Here is a 20,460-nt window from a genome sequence, read left to right on the forward strand (position 1 = left end):
TTCTTCCCTCACACTTTGGAATCTCCTCCCTTTTGTCTATTTTTACCCAAATTCTCATTACTTTTCTCAATTCAAGAAACGTATTCACTCTTTATTTTGTACACATTCATTCGTGCCGTTTGCTGCTGCGTGATCAGACTTTAAGAATTTAATTGGCACCAGATAGTTAGCGACTGAATGTTCACAGCAGCCCCTTACAATAACACGATACTCTTTGGTTCTTTCGGTAAAGTCACGTATGTGAAAGAAAAAAAACTAGAATAACACGATAGTTGAATAAATGAATTCACACTGAGTACAGTCAAAAACTGAATCGCCGACATGGCGACTTTTTTCCCCACTGTCCACTCTTATATTTTGAAAATTTGTATTTTACATCCTTCTGTCCCACAATTTAGTTATTTTCAAAATGACCCAAAAGGCTTTGGGTGCATCTCACTTTCCGGAGCAGGTTATAATCCGGAGTGTGGAATTTATTCCTCAAACTCCAGAAACGTTGCCAACTCTACATCTCTGCAGATCGGGACTTCTGTTGCAATCCCCAAAAATGCTTTCGCCATCGTCTGTGCAAAACGAAATACAAGCTACTGGTCTAGGACTGTTCAATGCTGACACGCCGTGTCATGTCGACGTTTCTTTGCAGGTGAACTACTGTTATTTGACCTGGCCATTAAGGACAGTGGTCCCGTACACTGCATACAAGCAAGTCCAAGTTTGAGTCCAGTCTCCTGCCTCGCCTTCAACCCAAAGCAACCGGGACTGTTGGCAGTGGGTTTACAGTCTGGAGCAGCGCGTGTCTGGACCCTGCCTCCGGAGTTAATTGTCCCCGGAGTTCACGAGACGGATCGTCTTAAGCAGTTGGTCAGTGCAACTAGCGACTAAAGTGTTCAGACTAAAGCCGAACTAGATTTAACGTACACGATGCACTTGGACAACGTCTCTTATTGTCAACTTGGAACATGGACCGTTATCTTGCCGTTGAAAATGTTCAAATAAATGGCGCACGAATTGAAAAGTCTTGAGACACACTTGGGAGGCTGAGCACTCACGAATTGCCAACACATGACCCATCAACATCACAAAAGAGAAAACAGAAGCACGCAAACATAACCAGTCAAGTAAACAGATTTTATTTGTATACAGAAAACCAGGCTTCAACTTCAGTAGCAACATAGGAGCATACGCGATTTCATCCGTGCGTTTTGAGGTATCGCGATGTTGTCGTTTTCACCATGACCGTTTCAAAAGCCAGTCGTCAACCCCTACGGTACGAATCACTTCCTGACGCTGAAAATACGCCGGAGAGCTTCCTCACAAATTACAGTGCCTCCGCTGAAAAACACCCAATTAAAAATCACGCGAGCAACAGCACAACGCGTTGATATGCGTGGCAACGCGACCCATTGGTGGAAAACTGTTTAAAGAAAAAAAACAATAGTTGACCAGCAGATATTTGTGTACATTCACGATTGTAATTGCCAGCTCAGGAATAAGTAGTAAGCCTGTTGTACCAACTTTTCTGAAATATGCTAAGGTTTGTTAAAGGGCACATTCAATGCAGCTGTGGTAAGTTAAAATAGATGCAGATACCATCATCAAAACTAAATTAAAACTAAACCTTTTATAGTTATTTTACCAGGTAAATCCACGTGACCACGAGGAGTGACATGCAATCTCCAAATATACAACAGGTGTCGGTGTCGGGATCGAAACCACGACCTCCTGTATACCAGGCGAGGAAGTTAACATCTCACCACCGTGATATTTTGTTACGTAACAGATGCACGGCAGAGTGGGCTTCTTCTGGGCGCGATAGCAAGTAGTCCATGGGCCAGAGCAGATGTCGGTACCACCTAATGTAGCAAAACCTTAGCTGTAACAATGTATTAATGGCAAATGAGTGGATTATTTGATAATAGTAGACAATTACTTTATTAGTAAACATGTCGCTTGATAACCCACTCATTTTAAATGGTCGTAATTCACCGTCATTGGTCACGTAAAGAAATTGGAGCCGATAAAGTTACGCCACCTCAGGTGGTACTGACAAGTGAAATATCTGGCCTAGGCTCATGGACAAAAAAGCAGTTAAATGTCGGCCTCAGACTCGCTCAGTATGAGTAGTTTGGGCAGCAGGCTGTAACAGCCTGCTTCTTTCCACACATCAGTAACTAACTTAACGGCTGGACGCAAGCAATTAATGCTTTTGTGGTTGCATTGTCCTTGTACTGCTCGCATTCTGGGTGTAGCACTGGTGAGATGATGCCACAAAGGAGGCCGTCTCTGGTGCAGGCCAATCGGTTTCAAGGACTGCATATATTATCAAAGCATATTTGCGTTTTATAGCACAAGAATGTGTGGTCGCGCATATTACGATGCCTGGCAATGGGAGTCTGCTTGGGTGTCTTAACTTCTTAACACCTGTAGTTACACTCCTCCAGAGGTGTCGTCTCAATACCCATATTCTCTGCTTCTGTAGAACCCAGAAGCACAATTGCCAGCTTCAGTAAACGTTAATAGAGTATAAATTAAGGAATTTGCTAGATCAGTAAACACTGGATTACTAATGCCTGTACAAATGACTTTACATTCCAAAAGCCAAACACTGCAACGTAGCTGTAAAACATGATGGCATATTTTAGTTTATGCTAAAGTATGACAATTCTTTTTTTTAAAGCTGTGCTCTTGTGGAATACTTTAATGTTGACAGCAGTGCACGACTTATTCAACTTTTCCCAATGTGCCATTGCCCATCATCATGAGTCGCTCGAAGCGGTCGGTCGTAGGAAAGGAGGTGGAGGCGGCCGCGATTGGGGTTCATCTTTACGTCGGTGCTTTCGTCACCCTCCGCAGGGAAATGGCGCAAAAAATATCGCGGGGAGGGGAATTTGTCCAGATGATTGCCGATGGAATCGCGGACTCAACAACGCAAGTTGTGCACGCACGAGACTCTCTCAAAGGATCGGCACTGTAATTGTATTTAAAGTTGGCAGCATTTTTAAATCCTTTATATTAACTTCACTTGCTTGCTTGCTTAGGACCGTGCAAATCTTTCGGTGGTTTTTTAACCCACTTCCCATGATCCAATCGAGCTGACATTTTCCACACAGACTCGTTGTGCGTGACAATTAATGTTCGTGAAAATTTTTTTTCCAAAATTGTACACTTTTTAGGACAAAAATATTATATTTAATTACCAATTGCTTAATGCTGCCATGCAATCATCTGACCCATAGGTGGCAGCCATCTCAAGCCAGAGGACGAGAGGACTCTAGCCGCCACGCATATAAAGGATTTGTAGTGAAAAACTTTGTTTTTACGGGTTATACTTGTTATCGCTCACCCTGCTTATCATTTAAGACAAATGCTCGGAAACGCCATGGGAAGGAACTTTCTGGGTTTTTGTTGTTGTTGAATACTGCAAGTACAAAATACTGGTCTCATATTTTGGCTTTGAAGCCGGCAGAAAAAGCCCAGAAACTCAGACACATTCAAGTAACTTCAGAGATTCCTATGCCATTACCAAAGTACAAAATAACCACAAGTGAAAACATTTCAAACCAGCCACAGCAAGCCAGGATTCTTTGGTTCATTGTATCTGCCCTATAAAAATGACCTCAAACTGTATGTTCATTATGTTCACAAAGACTATTGGGGGCACTGTATATTTAAACAAAGGGTAGGTTTTCTTTTTTTACAATCTTTTTAAAACAAGGCTACAAATTTTGTTCTACTTTATAACTTGATATGGATATTGGATATAAAATACTTTTACAAAGATGATTACAAAGAAATTAAAACAAATTATACAGTGGAATTCAACAGGGTGGTTTTGGCTTCTATTTGTACTTTTTACACTTATCGTTTTATCTTTATCTAATCGTACGAAAAAAAACTAAGCTAAGTGACAATCCTAAAGGTCAGCCACGGTGACACGCAAGTGATCCTTCATAACCTCGTAGCTGATTGGATTCTTCCAAGATAAATAAAGATTCTGATGCCTATGAGAAGCGTTTGTTTCCGATGTCTACAGAGCATACACACTGAGATGTCAGCACGGACAACACATGCATTAAAGCTCAACGTTAAGTGGTTATCAAAGTTATCAAAACGCACTAATAAATATTTTACAAGATGCCACATTTGCCCAAAAAGGTTTCCCATTAAAAACAATTCTCGCCTTAAAACAAAAATAAATCCGCATTTTGTATCAGGCTTGCAAACTGACCTTGTGTTTGCCTGTGCTATAAAAACATGAAAATTGCAACTATAATTCGCACGCACAGTCGCAGAAGTTCGAAAGCACACGAGCGTGTGGATGCTGTGATTTAAAATACGCACTCTCGTAAGGATTATCACAGTGCACATTCTTCCAGGCCACCGTAGCGCATTAAACAGAACCTTGGACTTGCACAACTTCACGTCTAAAAACACAGCCGGCTGTATAAGGCACACAGAGGCTGCTTTGCTTTATTGCATCAAGCGATGAACCATTTCTTTCTCCGTGTATGGACCGTACGTTGACCTTCTTTCGCACCGTACGTACCCAACCGTGCGAATTGTAGGCGAGAATGATGGTTGCAGTGCATCACAGACAAGAATCCCTCAGCTGTCATTTGTATTGTAATGAGTGTTGCAAGCTGAAAGCACATCTTGCTTATGTCCATATTTGCACCACTCCCACTAACCAAAGTCTCGTGTCCCACGTGTCTCATTCAGTACTCAAAACACCACCGGCGTGGCAATTCAATATTGCCCATTAATGTGGAACGGAATCTTGCACAGTAACTCAAAAAGGCAGCTCATGAACACATGAAGATGGAAACACATTTTAAGACAAATAGGGCAACTTATTTAAGCCTGTGCTGATGATACACTATCGAAGGCAAAGTCCACAGTTTGCTTGTATTTAATCAATACTGCTGGAATTATGCACTCCTCAATGCCTTGTGGCCAATGGGATTTGTAAAAACACTTTTTTTACGTGAAGACGACATCACGTCTTATACGTAGGCTTTCATGATCAATGTTACGATTCATAATGAGTTACGCTTGGGTTTGATCACGTAGGTATAATGCCAATCTTTAACTATAACCCACCACCACAAGACAGAGCCAACCAAGTCAATCTGTCACGTGAACAAATATGCCACTTGATTCAGAAAACCGGAATGTTGAAGATAAAGCAAACATTTTAGTTTTTTAGATAAAATTGTCAAAACTTTGCTTGCTTTTCAACATTTCTCCGTTTGTGCCGGTACACCAAATTAATTGGTGCATTTACCCGTGCGATGCGTCAACTTTGACTTGACCGGCTCCGTCGGGTACAGCTGAAAGCGTGAATTACATCAGTGTCCGCTCCGTTTTTTTTGCGGCGCACTGTGGCAGCTATTGCTCGCGGAACGTTCGAGGCGACTCGCTGGCTCGATCGGACGCTGCTCCCGTCACACGAACGGGTTTAATTGTCTTTTATATTAAACCCGATCATCTGAGATTGGGAGAAATCCGGTTTAACTGGTTCTAAAAAAAAAAAACCCCCGATGCCTGCCGCTGGAAAAATTGGGTTTTTTCCACCTATGCCACTTTGGCTTCCATAATCACACGTGGAGACCAAAACAAGAGGGCTTCTTCGCCAATTCAGGCAAATTGCCCCCAGCGAAAATCTCGCGGTACTCAAATTGTAAACGTTGCGGGTTTACTCTCCAACACACCGGCGTGCTGAAGTAGCAACTAATGGGCGCGTTTTGTTTACGTGACAAACCTTACTAATTGGCTGCGTCAGGTGGTGGTGGGGGTGGTGGGTTTAATGGCACATTCATATTTACGCGATCTAACCCAAAACACATTTATCATGGATATTGGTCGCAATAGTCCGTGTTAAGCAAACAAAATCCCCCCGACATTTTCATAACAGCAATGAATAATATAGATTTGTTTCAATATAAACACTGGTCATATGTCTGGCATCAATTTAGTCTGCATTTAATCTGCATACAGCATTTTCAGCTACACAATACATAGGCTAAGATTAATTACTACAATTACCAGCAGACTTGACAGTCTGTTTTAAGTACGCGGCCGTGTATGGCAAGCGTACGGAGAGAGTTTTGGGCTCACAGAGTTTGTCGCATGATGATTTGTAAACTGCTCCACCTGTATACGGCTAAAAAATATCAATGCACGCTTAGGGAAATGCAATAATTTTCTGTGGGGGTGAGCAGCAGAAGACAATGGGAGGTAGCTTATGATGAAAGCGAGTTGCATGGTTTAGTGTATCGCATTAAAAACAGATTGCCTTGTTTACTATTTAATGAGGCTATATTTGCACGGCTGTTTCAATTTCACCCAATGTTCCGATATATAGGTCACGTTTGAATTTGTTGATATAGATTTTATTTAAATTAGATTACATCCCGCCTTTTAAAAAATCGTTTTGCTTACAACAGCTGCTGGTGATACGCAAAACACGAGTGTGTCAATGTTCTTATTATAACTAACATTATTTTCTGATTGTTGATGCTTGTTTGACCAGGAAATTTTCACCGAGTCCCAAGACTATTTTCAGGAGGGTCCTACCGAATATTCGTAGCAGAGTGGGGGTGCGGGGGCGATGTTACTGCTATGTTATAATCACAATTTCAGTAACTTGGAGGGTAATTTTGCAGAATTTGCATATTTGGCCTATACCCCTTGCACTGTACGTAGTTTAATCATAATTGGCTTCATCAAGACATGGGAGCAATATTTGAGCTGTATTGGAGAGAACGCACCTTTTACAATACGACCTCGATAGTTTTACAACTACTGTGAGTAAGCAAACATTTTTAAACAAATGGTAACATGTTCACGATTAAAGTAGGTCCAAATTCATTGAAAATGCCGTACGTTATATTTAGATGACATTAAATACATAAAAAAACAACCTCTTTATTGATGGGAGATGCCATTGGAGATGTCATTTTAACAAACGTGTTCAGAGCAAGATTATATTCAAAGCCGAAAAAAAAACACAGTAAACTCGATTATCCGCGTGCGGTTTAGCCGATCTGCGGATTAACCGCGCACCTGAGATTTTGATATCAATTAATAACTCGTGGATTTTCCCTCAAGCCCAAATTAATAATCTAAAAACAATTATACAAACAAGTCACGTGCTTAAACCGAACAAATATGTTGCTCCGGTTAATCCGAAATGCACGTGATCGCCTCTACAGTACAGTAGTTGCATATTTTTTATAACAGTGGGAGGAGTTTGATTAATATTGATTGGCATGGCTCTGCTATCCACTTAGTGGGCCAAGTCGTCTGCACGGGAGCAAGAAAGTGTTATCACTGAGCACGCGCATCGATTGGTCAATCGTTAATATTCATTCTTAATTTATACATGTATTAGTGGATCTGTGGAAAATAGATATTTTTGGATTATGCGCGATTTAGAATTATCCGCATCCGTCCTCCCCATCATTAACGTGGATAATCGAGTCGACTAATTTCAAATTACGGAGATTATTTCAAGCGGGAATTTAGGATACAGTACTGTATTACAGTAAGTCCTTTTTGCATGAAAAATGATAAAGGAACATACTTTCTTTTTTAAACAAGCTTTACGGTGACTTGTATTTACGGATACTCACTCGGAGATATTACAGGGTAAATTTTTCTTATAAAAAGAGGCGATTATTTGAACGTTTCTATGGCTTATCGATTATTGTACGATTTGTCCATTCTCGTCGTGGCCCTCATTCAGCAGTGGTTTGACGAAGGGCTGTACGTGTACGCACAGCCATCGTCGTTCATTACGAACCTTTTTGATATAAAGCGTTACACAGCGTGGTATAATATCATCAGCCAACGGCAACTGCAGAGCCAACTGGCATAACCCCATCATTGTGCTAGGTAAAAAATATTTTAAAAATGTGTTGCGGAACATCAAAACCATTCGATTAAATTTCAGGACTTTTTTGTGTGTGTGCGAAATGCACACGTGAATTGTTCGGATTAACCAGAGCAACACAACAATGAACCATTCTCAACGAGCCTTAAATTATATTATTAAGAACGGCATGTCCTTTGGGGTTCGAGCCCAGCGGGCTCCCTGATTAATACTGTGGTTGTGATAACCATAATAACACTACACGCCATCCGCTTCACAGTGCACGTTAGAAGACCCCCTGGAGTAATTAGAACAAGTCTACGTGGCTCTTGTGTGCCGGTGTCATGCTCCAAATTTGCCAAATTAGAACAAAAATATCCAAAATTTACACCGAGCAAGTATTCCCCCCCCCACGTCCCCCTCACCTCCACCTAATGCCCATTTGCAGGCTGAGCCACCTTGTGCCCAGAGACATCTCCCACCAAGGGAAGCTCTTTAAAATGAGACGTAAGGCGCATATCGCTGTCAGATGCCCCTGCGAAGAGGCCCGCTCTGTCAAAAAATCAAATCGGTGTTATGTAAATATGGGGTGGCAATACATTGTTTAGATACCCAACTGATTTCCGATGCCCCTCTCTTACTTCCTACTCAACAGCTGATTGAGTATTGTGAAAGCGATGGCTCCGTGTCGCACGGGGGGATAGCGTTACGAGATGAAACACGTGCGGAGAGATTGGAAACAACAATAAAATGTTGTTTCCTCTCATATTGTCACCCGATTATTTTACCGGGACATCTATAACTTGTTCGCCCCGTACATTATTTAAATTGCCTCCTGGTGTAATTGTGCAGTACCGACTTCGTTTTTAATGCCTATATTCAAAACTGTTGCCAGAATGAGATTCGCATTGGCGCGATTTCACTTGCGTTGATCTTGCACTCCTCGGGGGGAGATCGAACCCCGGAAAGAGAGATAGAGACGTGGGCCTCGCGATCCCACTGCATCATTGCTACCGTCTCGTCAGCCACCAAGGGGCGCACAAAGTCAAGCCACTCGTCCTGCGCGCGCGTGCAGGACACAAACGTCGTCGTACACATTGGTAAAAGATCCGTTTAAAACTACTTCAATTTCCAGCCCTGAATATTTGCCAGCACAATCCCTGAGTAGTAGCGCACACACACGGTCCTGAGATTACACTTTGAAAAAGATTCGGTTATATATCAAGAAAGGACAATAATACAAGAGAGAGAGAGAGAGAAAGACGGCGCACGCGCGCACGAGAACGCACGACCACACGAAACAACACACACACCGCCGCCGTCTCTACACTTGCTGTGACGAGCAGCATCAGGTCACGCTTTGGTAGGAAATTCTTGCATTGGCGGTGCCGGCAACGGACGGTCTACTCAACGATCCTAAACTTCTAATTAAGTCGAACGCGCCACAAGATTCAGCACGCCACTCCCAGCACACAACGGTTAGCATTCGTAATGGAGCGACCAAACACACCCCAGCAATTTTGTGACAACCCTACAGCGCCGTACTCTCACCCTCACGCGTCTCTCGCCAGAGGGCAAGAATTATATCCATGGAGCCAATGACATGTAACCCATCTCAACCAGCTACGTGTCATGTTTGTACCATAACGTTGCATTTTTATATCTTGAGCTTTGTTTTTGAATTCCAAGAATAATTAATCACACGCATGCTATAAACACAGATAATACTTTAAACAATATGGACACAGCATCAAATTATAGATACAGCTCGCGCATACCATAATGCAACCCGCAAAATCTAAAATGCCACGTTAAATTCCACATCATTAAAAATACTTGACAAAATAATTCTTTAGCTTTGGCTGAATTTGATCAATTTCCATTAAAATTTCCTTCAATCTTTTTTGTGTCTTTTCTTCATATTTACTTGGACGAGGAAGGAAAACACCATTAATAGATGTTACCACTTCCAATTCACGCCCCTACAAATGCAATTCTCATACAAATGAGTAAAAAAAAAATGTGCATAACCTTAGACACTTTTTTGACTTTATAGAATTATATGGTAACAATGGACACTCATTTTTTGTTTTTAAATGTTTACCATTTCATTCCTCCCAATTATTTTTTAAATGCAAACAAAGCATGCTCAAGACTTATCCGTCGCTTAAATTTCAAAGGAAGTCCCCAAGTCGAATTTTAAACCCTATGTCCTTGTTTTTCCCTCTCTTCATCACTACCGCGTACACTTTTGTTGAGGATGTCCTAGCATCGGCAGGGTGCGTCAGTCACCAAACCAGCAAAGCAATTGGGCAGCAGAGCCATTCGCTCTCCATTCACACAACATCATCTGCCACGTGTGGCCAAGTGTGTCCAAGTGTACAGTTCCCCCGTGTTTGGAATGGAACGCGCAAGAGCACATTGCTGTGTTATCATACTCTTAGGTTTTTTCGGTAAAGTCACGTAGGTAAAAATTAATAATACAATTTATAGAAATAGAAATAAAATAATAAATCACGAAGTTTCGGAGGCAACACAAGTCTCCGTCATCAGGTGGGACCGTCACAGCTAAATTTACTGTATCAAGTGAGGCAAAATTCCAAGCTCTTAAATACAATATTTATTATTTCATTTCTATTATTATTTCTATTATTTTCATTATTTATTTTTTACCTACGTGACTTTACCGAAAAAACCTGAGAGTATGAATCCTTGCAGTCACGAAAGCTTCAGATCTACAATATGCTGTGTTATCGTCTCGGCAGCAACGTTTACAACAACCAGCTAATGGCCAGCCAAGTCTCCTTGACTCCCTTCGAAAGGACATCTCCGCTTTGAGACCTCTTATATATCTCTCTGTCTCTGAGATAAAGGAGGCTACAATTCCATTGTCTAAGCGATTCGAACTTGCAAAGAAGAGCCCGACCAGGGATGAGTCCATTCTCGTAACTGGCAGAAATTGTTGCTCTGCTAATAAGTTTGCAGCTTTCAATAACAAAGCATGCACAGACATCGAGTCCGTGCATCAGAGCAGAATTCAATACCAGTTAAGGTTGCAAAGACTTTAGCAGTACCGATTCACTTAAAACGGCTAATACGAGCGACTCATTTCATAACCCGAAGTGGTCATCACGTAATCCACCGTTTATTGGCCAGGCCAAGGAATTGGACATTGCTAAAGTGGCATTTGGTCTGGGCTTGTAGACTGATCATGACATCAGAGGCGAATGTCTTGTGCCTTGCTTTGGCAGCTCGATTAACAACGATCCCCCGTGTATAGCCTTAACAGACTGTTGGGGCAAGTGCTGTTAGCGAACACCTATGAAGGCCAGAACGGAACACGAAGGGGTGGGTGGCCAGCACCACGTCCAGCCGCCTTTGTCTCCCTGGTAGCGATGTTTTTACGCTCCGCACCAGGTACTCATTTGAGGCTGTCGACTTCGGGGAGGCCCAGGACCGGTTCAGATAATCGTCGCTGATGTTGGCTGTGAGCGGGAATCGAGCCCGGGTCACCAGGTTCGTAGCGCAGCACGCTAATCGCTGCACCACCGCTCGATTAAACACTGCCACACGCGCACACAGATGTTGTATTATTTCCGCCTGTTTAAACAGGAACAAGACGATTTTTTTCCTCTTTTCTTTTTACATTCATATATCTTGACAAAAGCCTCTTTTGGCAACATTCATTCACAAATTTGCCATCCAACCTTTTGGAAAAAACTGAATGTGTAATAAAACAATATACAAAACGTGAATCTAATGTTGAAATGGGTAAAACCACGATAATTATATAAAAATGGTCTTTTGAAGAGAACGGCTTGTAATAATTATAATAATGTATTAAAAGTGAGTGCCTGACAATGCTTTGCTCACACCATGAATTCTTCCTAGAGTCCAAACAATGGCACCCAGGCTGCTTAATTGTGATATCGTAACTCAGTGTTTAGTACATTTCAGTAGTTAGCTCTAACAACCTTGCGGTCATTAGCAAAAAGAAAAAAACCAAATCTGCAAAGAATAAAGCATAACAAACTTTCTATGTCTACCATAATTGTATGATATATACATGTTTGAATTGTATTACGACTTTCAGATGCTAGCGTATGGTCAATGTTCATTGAATGGGTCTCAACTGTCAATAAACTTGGTCAAATGAACACGTAGGCTTTCGCGACCAATATTATCCATAAGAGGTTATTGGGTTAGATCGCACAGGTATACATGCGTCGTTAAACCTGCCACATTTACCATTTGAGTACTAATTTTTTATGGTTTGAGGAAAAATGTATTCTCCCCATACAGGTTAGTCAGTTTAATGTTGTGGGTTTACTCCAACACACCGATGTGCTGAACTAGTCACGAATTGCCACGTTTTTTTTTTCGCGACACATTTATATTTACGCAATCTTCTCCAAAAACCTCTATTATGGAGATTGGGTCAAACTGAACTTTACCACTGAGAAGCCCCAATCATCACCCGGCAGTGGCTGAAACACCACTCAGGAAGGAGAATGGTCCAATTGGGAGGAATTAGATTTCATGATTTCCGTCAGGATTACGATGAGTGTTGCGATAAAAACAGTAGAAAAATTATAAAAGTAAAAAAAAGGAATGTACATCAAAGTTAAGCTTTTTTTTTTTTACTGCAGTCAAACTCACTTAACTTGTGTAGTGTTTTATATTTGTGACTTTCAACCAATAGCACTACCCCAGTACACGTGCAACGTTGTTCCAGGTGTCAGCCCAACGTTTCATGTTCACTGGGTTATGCGAAATAGGGAATGGCATGGGCCACCGTCTACACGAAAATAAAACCCCGCTGCAAATGTGTTGTTTTGTTATTCACTCTACATTCTATTGGTAATTTTTGTAGATACTTAATACATCTAAGGTAAACGCGCTGCCGTATACTGTAAAGAAATAAGCTTGAATTTAGAAGCGCAATGGAATCCGTAAACGTGCTGACTGTTGTTCTTGCCGAATGTTAACATTCGCTGCTCGTTTAAGGATTGCTATGGTACGTGAATGTAAATGACGAGCGAACGCGGACATGCTACCGGAACCATTGTATCGGATCGACACAAATGAGGAATACAATCGTATGTTAAAAAAAAAACACGTGAAAACAGTAAAAACAATTAAAATAATGTGCTTCACCTCTGTTAAAGGCAGCAACACACAACACAGCGATAACGATTTCAAAACTTAACATTCAAGTTTTAAAATTTCAGATTTTAGAATTTTTTTTGGTAAAAGTTGACACTGAGGTAGGATTGTACAAAGCCACGAAAACAAACAAAAATAACATTCAGTAGAATCTTGGGTCTTTTAGTTGCATGAGGCCTACAAAGCCTAGGCACTTTCCTGACAAGGTAACCTATCGAGGGCCTCCACTGGTGAGCATTGAAAAAAATCTCCTGCCCCTCGGCCCTGGGCCTAAAGCAGCTTTATTCTTGAGCCAAGAGTGACGCTCGATGATGAGAAACCAAATCCAGGAAAAATGTACAGAACTCACGCGGACTACAGGCTGACAGAAGTGAGCACTTCAGCCTGTCCCAAAACCACACAGTACTCAAGCAGAAATGTAACCTTCATGCTGTTAGGCTTCAACTTCTCATTGAAATAAATGTACGTCCTGTGAATAAAGGACTCGTTTGAAATGTTCAAGAACTTGCAATTGGCTTATGAAACCCACACGTGATCACATCGATTTGCAGTCGGCTAAAACCAATGTTGTACGCCCCAAAGGACTTAACCAAAAGTTGTTTAAGGGGGTTACGCAGAACATACTGGAATTACAATCAAAGCGAATTAACTTTTTTCCCTCCTAGAGCCCAATATGTTGATGGTTGTCAGTCACACCATTTAGACCCCCACACCCCTTTAGCCAATTGCAAGCAAGTTTTGGTTTGAATGTCCCGCTGCAGAGATTTGTGCAACGTTTCACCACGCAAGCAGTCGATGGTAAATTCTAAATGACATCTCCACCGTCACCAGAAATTCCAGTCGGCTATGGCAGACATCAAACATAACGCTAACACTGTAGCTATTTAAAATGTAAACAACTTGAATGGCTACATCAAAAGTAACAATCGCCTAGAGATGATCAATATTTTCAAATAATAATAACCTTGGTTAGTATTCTACGTCGTACACATTTGTATCCGAAATATAATATTCGTGACCTGTAAGTAAAGAACCGCAGTGTAGTACCGTAATTGACATTTGTTTCGTAAACTGACAACAAGAATAACAATTTTCTTTAAAAAAATCTGTACATTATTGTACATCATTATTGTGCATGGCATCAGCCATGTTTTCAAGATAACACCATTCAAATGAGGTAAACTGTAGGTTGTGGTTACGCTACCGGCTGGACTACAACTGGGCAGTGGTCAAACGGAGGATTGGCGAAACTGTGTGAGGAGGGTGACCACTGCGGGACCCTCCATCGAGGTACGACACCGCCAAGAGGTACCCGTTAAGAATGCCACCACAGAGGCCTTTTGTCGTCTTAGCAAATAATAAGTAGCTGTTTCACGAAGATCACCTCCAAAAACAACAAAAAACGATTGAACCCGAAAGTAAAAATAATTAAAAGTCGAATTATGTTCTGTTTTTTTTTTTACTTCCCTCCAAACAAAGGACCTGGGTTCTTACAAAATACTCTGAAGGTATTCAATATAATGCCCTGTCTTGTAATATTATTTGCCCCACTTTGTAAAAGTCAATTTGTTCGGAGGCAATGATCAATATTTGGAGATGAAGTAATAAACTTAGAGATTATATTAATTCATTTTTAAAAATGTAAGCCTATTTAAAAAGTTTTGTAACACGTCATTTACCCTCCATTAAAACACATCTTGTAAAAATATTTTCCTTGTTAATCCTAATGTACTATCTCTAATAAAATGATTGAAATCGTAATCTTATTTATATTTTGATACTCGTCATTGATTAGGGTTTCTGATTGATTGTTACCAGGGACTGTTAGGTCAGGGTTAATTTAAGATTAAACTCTTAAGACAAAGTGTTAATTTAAAATTAGTGAACGTATTACTTTGAGGTTAATTATGAATAAAATGACAGGTATTTCACAATTTTTTGTTCGTTAATTAAGGAAGCGCCAATTAAGAATTGTTAAATAAGCACAGACCCTGGTATTTACTGATACGTCAAGACTAATCCATACATTCCATGTCCTTCAAATAGCTACGAGGATAGTAGCATAAAAAAAAACAAAGTAACCTGTAAAAGTCGAACTCTTGTAAAAGATAAATACTTAACAAAAATGCAAAAAAAACGATTTTCGAAATGAAAAAAAATTAAAACTTAAAAAAAAATTGTTTACTGAAAACGCACACACACAGACACACACACACAGACAGACCTAGAAAATCTTTCTAAAAACACAAACGAACCACCATCCTTTTGGCAACGTTGAGGGTTTACCCCACTTCTGCCAGTGGGGTAGGGGGGGGGGGAGCCGGGGGGTGGAGGTCAGGGGTGGGGGGGTCAGGGAGAGTGGGACGAGGTTGACTCGGGGTGAGGGCCGAAGTGGCCCGGTCCGGAAGAGGGCCCGGCTGGAGGGCCTCCCGCACCCCGAATCGGGCAGTTGGCCATCATGTGGCTGGTGCTTTGACAGAAATGGCACTTCTTGGGCTGCGGTGGCAGGGTGCACTCCTTAGCGTGGTGATCCAGCCCCCCGCAGTTGTAACACCTGCCAACGGCACACCAGCGAGAGGGTTCATAATTATCATCATGATCATCATCGTCATCGTCGTCGTCAGCCATGGTCTATGCACTGCTGGATGAAAGCCTCCCCCCCCCCCCCCGCAAAGTTGTCACCGTTTCTTAAATAATCAAGTATTATTATTATTGATCGACGTCAGCTGATTTACAAGAACGGCCCCCGCGGAGGACCTTTGTGAAGAGAAAAAACCGAGGTGAGAGCTGGTGTATAAAATCATAACGTTGCTGAACACAGAGCAGCGAACGCATTCGGGGGAATATAACAGTCAATATAACATTCAAGTCGCGCGCCGCTCAAGTAACACTGGCGGCCGACAACGCGGAAATATATAAATATATACAGTAGAACCTCGGAGATCGAACGCACCAGAACTCGAACAAATCGGTGTTTGAACGACATTTCCGAACATTTTTTGCCCCGGAAACCGAACGAAATTCGGAGGTCGAACGGGCAATCGCGACTAATCTGTACGACTGAGACGCATATGGCCAGCGTGCATGACGCTTGCCCGGACAAAGGGTTTACCACCTCCTCCTCCTCCTCACCACCTTCCACTCAAGCCATCAACTCTCCTTACTACAGGTAAAGTGAAGTTCAATGTTCATTTATTGCATTTATTCCATATATTTATTCATTTATTCCATTTATTTATTGCCTTTCTTGTTTTTTTTGTATGATTTTATGCATGTAATTACTGTAAACTTCGTGTAAAAACGCTTTATAATGAGAGATTTCTTGTGTCTGGAACCAATTAATGTCATTTACATTAATTCTTATGGGGAAAATTAATTCGGTGTTCGAACAAATCGGTGTTCGAATGGCCTTCTGGAACGAATTAAGTTCGATCTCCGGGTTACCACTGTATATGACACCAACTTGCGTGCATGTTCGCTAACCACCTGAACAGCAACAAAAAAATTATCTCTGGTTCGTTGTTTACGCTGGAAGGCCTCACCGAGTCTCACGTCTCGATTTCGGGAGGGCCCTGCGAAGTTTTGGCAGGGGGGTGGGTGAGGCGGTGGCGGGCGATGATTGCTGTAGGTACAGGATTCCAAACGCGTAATTTGCGAGACACTGTGCCGACTACATGCACGGTGCAGCGCGTGGGCACGGCCCGACAGCACCGGGAGAGGCATGCAGCAGCAGCAGCAGCGACAGCACCAAAACCTACGCAGGAAGGGTGCTGCTTCTTTTCCTCAATGAAATATATCAATGAAATAAGAACACTTTTTTCATAATGGAGCTTTTCTTTTTTTGGGGGGTTAGATCGCGTAAATATGAATGTGTCATCAAACCCGCCACCACCCGACACATGAGTCAGGTTTGTCACGTGCACACTAGCGTGCCCCCATTCGTTACTAGTACAGCACACCGGTGTGTTGGAGAGTAAACTCACAACATTTACAATTGTAAGCCCACAACCTACATTTAAACCCACATTTACAATTGCAAATGTTATCCAATACACCGGTGTGCTGAACTAGTAACTGATTGGCATGTTTTGTTAACATGACAAACATTATTAATTGTCTGTGCTGGGTGGTGGCAGGTTGAACGACACATTTTTATTTACGCGATCTAACCCAAAGAAACGTCTATTGTGGATAATACTGGTCGCGAAAGCCGACTACGTATTAAACACTTTTTTACTTTGTCGGCAATAACCTTAGTTTCTGGTAAGTACTGTACGGTATTTTGTTTATATTTCACAACTTATTTTCAGTGTTAATTATTGCGAATATCTTATATCTATATATATAAAAGGGAAATTTGTGAATATGTGTGTCTGTTCGAAATGTTTAGGCATACTTCCCGACATGCTACAAACTTGAAATTTGGCATGTGGGTAGCTTCCAGACTGTACACAATGGGAAAAAGTATAAAAATAGACTTTTGTATTTTGGGGGGGGGGGGGGGGGGGGCGCAATAATGGATATATTTTGCACGGCAAGTGAGCGGTGACGTCACATCTGTGATGTCACCCGCATGCGGCAGCGTCACGCAGTGTGCCTGCTGACGTCACGCACCCCCCAACCCTCCACGCAGGCCGTGTAATAATCCAAGAAAACAATACAAGTCTCAGTTTTATCATAACGTTTTACAATTTCCATTAAATACGTGCTTAACAAAAGGGTTTTCTGCATTCTTCCGTGAGATTAAGTATTGGGGCCGACATTTTCTCCCCCATAGGCTCGGATCTTCCAAATTCTATATCGTGGAAGCCAACGGCAAAAGTAGGAATGGATAAATACGGAGTTGCACTTTTCAGACACCTTTTCAGGAACGAAACGGTTCCGCGTATCGAGGGACGCGCGTGTTTGCTGTTCCGTCTCCGATTGGAACGGTTGGCAACGTACGGTGTAAAAGAAGTTCAACATGCGTGCATCACAACATGGCAGCGATAGTAGCCCCCCCCCCCAGTGATCGAGTTCAAGCGGGCACCTGTCGTGAACGCTCTTGGCCAGCAGAGGGCACAAGATGTCCATGCAAAGGGCTTTTCGCTTTAATGGCAGCGCCCAAATACGACGTGCGGATGAGGCGGTGATAACGACGACATAAGGGGCCGTCCATAAATGACGTCACGCGATTTTGGATGATTTTTGACCCCCGCACCTCGTCACATGGCGTCATAAAAAGTCAGACTCCCCCCCTCAAATATGACGTCACAAAGCTGTGCCCCCCCCCCCAAATAAAACATGCTTCAAATCGTTTTAAACTATTGTCATTGTAGTGCGTATTTAATGTGGCGCTGCACTCTGATGTTGTAGGAAAAAACATTTATCAAAAAGTATATTTAATTAAGTAGAACGTGTTGTCTAAATGTATTTAAAGTTGAGCATTTTGATGTGACGTCACATTTCTCAACCCCCCCCCAAATCCTCGTCACAAATGTCTGACCCCCCTCCCCCCCCCAGGTGCGTGACGTCATTTATGGACGGCCCCTAACGAGCAATACCGGTGACTTCCGTTGCACTCCACAAAGCCAACAGTTGGCAATATTTAGCAATGAGCAATCCGAGTCGCAATGACTGTGGTTCACCCAGTCGAGCGTGCAACAGGAGGTCGGGAGTTCGATCCCGACCCTGACGCTTGCTGTATATTTGGAGTTTTCACGCTCTCCACGTGATCACGTGGTCTTCCGGTTGTTCTCCTCCACGTTTAGAAACATGCCATGAGATTATTTTGATTATCTTGGCGCTATAAATGTCCAAACGATGGTGCCACTTTGTTGAACTATCATTTGTGGCCAGGTCACTTCTGAAAAATAAGTTGACACCTCACTGGGCTTTGCCTGGTAGGATGGGGATGGGTTATAGTTGTTGTATTTGTGTGTTTGGTGGATTTGTTTAGCTTTATTGTACTTTGCACTCCTATCGTGTCTTGTACTGTTTGTTGTTGTAACGTTCTTACCCCGTTCTCCACTGGACATCTGTGAAAAAGAGCTTTATAGCTCATAGGATTCATACTCTTTGTTTTTTTCGGTAAAGTCACGTAAATTACTCTCACTTGATACAGTAATTTTGCTGTGACGGTTCCACCTGAAGACGGAAGCTTGTGTTGCCTCCGAAACGTCGTGAGTGAATTTATTTACATTTTTTTACCTACGTGACTTTACCGAAAAAACCAAAGAGTATGAATCCTTGCAGTCACGAAAACTTCAAATCTAGAACTCATCGGATTCCTCCAGTATGAACACATTCAGATTCTGTTTTACTGGGTAGTGACGAACAACCTCGTCTGCACAACATTGCCCGCTACACACTCGGTTCCTCAAATTAGCACAAAAATATATATCTCAACATGTTGGGTCAATGACACTGCGGCGGTAAATGGACAAGTACATCACGGGTGACGTTTCAGGCAATGGCCCTTCCTCAAAGCACATGAGTCAAAGTCGTTCCATGTCGTGAAGTCGTGACGTAAGACTGGTTATGTACCGGTGTACAATTACACCGGTACAATAACAACAATAAAGTTCCTTGTTTATCCAGGAAAGCCTCACTGAGACTTGAATGCTTATATTTTTAAGAGGGTCCTGATTTGCGATGTTTGGCCAATGCCACGTGTTTGACGGAAGGAACAGGAGTCCCTAGAGAAAATCCATGCATGTGGTGGACGGGGGGGGGGAGGTAATCCTCAAAGCAACGGACGTGTGGATTTAAGAATCTCAAACTGTACTACTATCACCAGGAAAACCTCACAGCCCAGGCCTACAATACCGAGTATTCTGCAGCAGTCCACCATCCATGTACTAACCAGATTAAATTCTGTTTAGCTTCAGAAGCTCTGATGCGATCAGAGGCATTGTGGGGATGGCTTAGACAACATCTTAACTCCAATTAAACAAAGTTGCCGGGCAGAATTTTCTCTCTTATTTTAGCCTTGGGTCATTGGTATGGCAGGGTCAGGTCTCATCGACAGAACAACGAATTTTGACGTCCCTATTTTAAACGACCACCGACGGGGTGGAGGGATATGAAGAACCCCAACCGGGATCTGAACTCACGAAACTTCCAATTGAGAGCCACTTGCTCTACCCACCGCACCAGCTCAACCCGAACACCACACTGCCACGTTACCAAATCTTAAAAACATACGCCTCCAGGATAATAACAATAATTCTTTAAACACTTAACAAAACAGTTTATTACAGATGGCATGGATATATAAAAAAAACACGATGAAGATACTGTTTGGTTCTTTCGATAAAGTCACGTAGAAAAATAATAGATCACGACGTTTCGATCACCACACAAGCGATCGTCCTTGTGTGGCTTGTCTTTACCACCTGAGGACGATCGCTTGTGTGGCGATCGAAACGTCGTGATCTATT

General features: G+C 42.1%; 2 protein-coding genes across 3 annotated transcripts in view; one reads left to right on the forward strand and one right to left on the reverse strand.

Annotated features, from left to right (window-relative positions):
- Positions 1-8,796, forward strand: part of DYNC2I2 (dynein 2 intermediate chain 2) — a 45,808-nt gene extending 37,012 nt beyond the window's left edge. The window contains exon 8 of the mRNA XM_061571615.1: positions 644-8,796. Within this exon, the coding sequence (XP_061427599.1) occupies positions 644-882 (239 nt within the window). The 3' untranslated portion in view covers positions 883-8,796. The remainder of the gene's footprint in view (positions 1-643) is intronic.
- LOC133354624 (protein lin-28 homolog B-like) overlaps positions 1,115-20,460 on the reverse strand; it is a 104,555-nt gene continuing 85,209 nt past the window's right edge. For both annotated transcript variants that reach the window (XM_061571628.1, XM_061571638.1), the window contains exon 4: positions 1,115-15,593. In XM_061571628.1, coding sequence (XP_061427612.1) covers positions 15,389-15,593 — 205 coding nt within the window. In that variant the 3' untranslated portion in view covers positions 1,115-15,388. The remainder of the gene's footprint in view (positions 15,594-20,460) is intronic.

The sequence above is a fragment of the Lethenteron reissneri genome, chromosome 6, assembly GCF_015708825.2.
Source record: "Lethenteron reissneri isolate LAM-NWPU_2019-01 chromosome 6, ASM1570882v1, whole genome shotgun sequence".
Classification (NCBI taxonomy): domain Eukaryota; kingdom Metazoa; phylum Chordata; class Hyperoartia; order Petromyzontiformes; family Petromyzontidae; genus Lethenteron; species Lethenteron reissneri.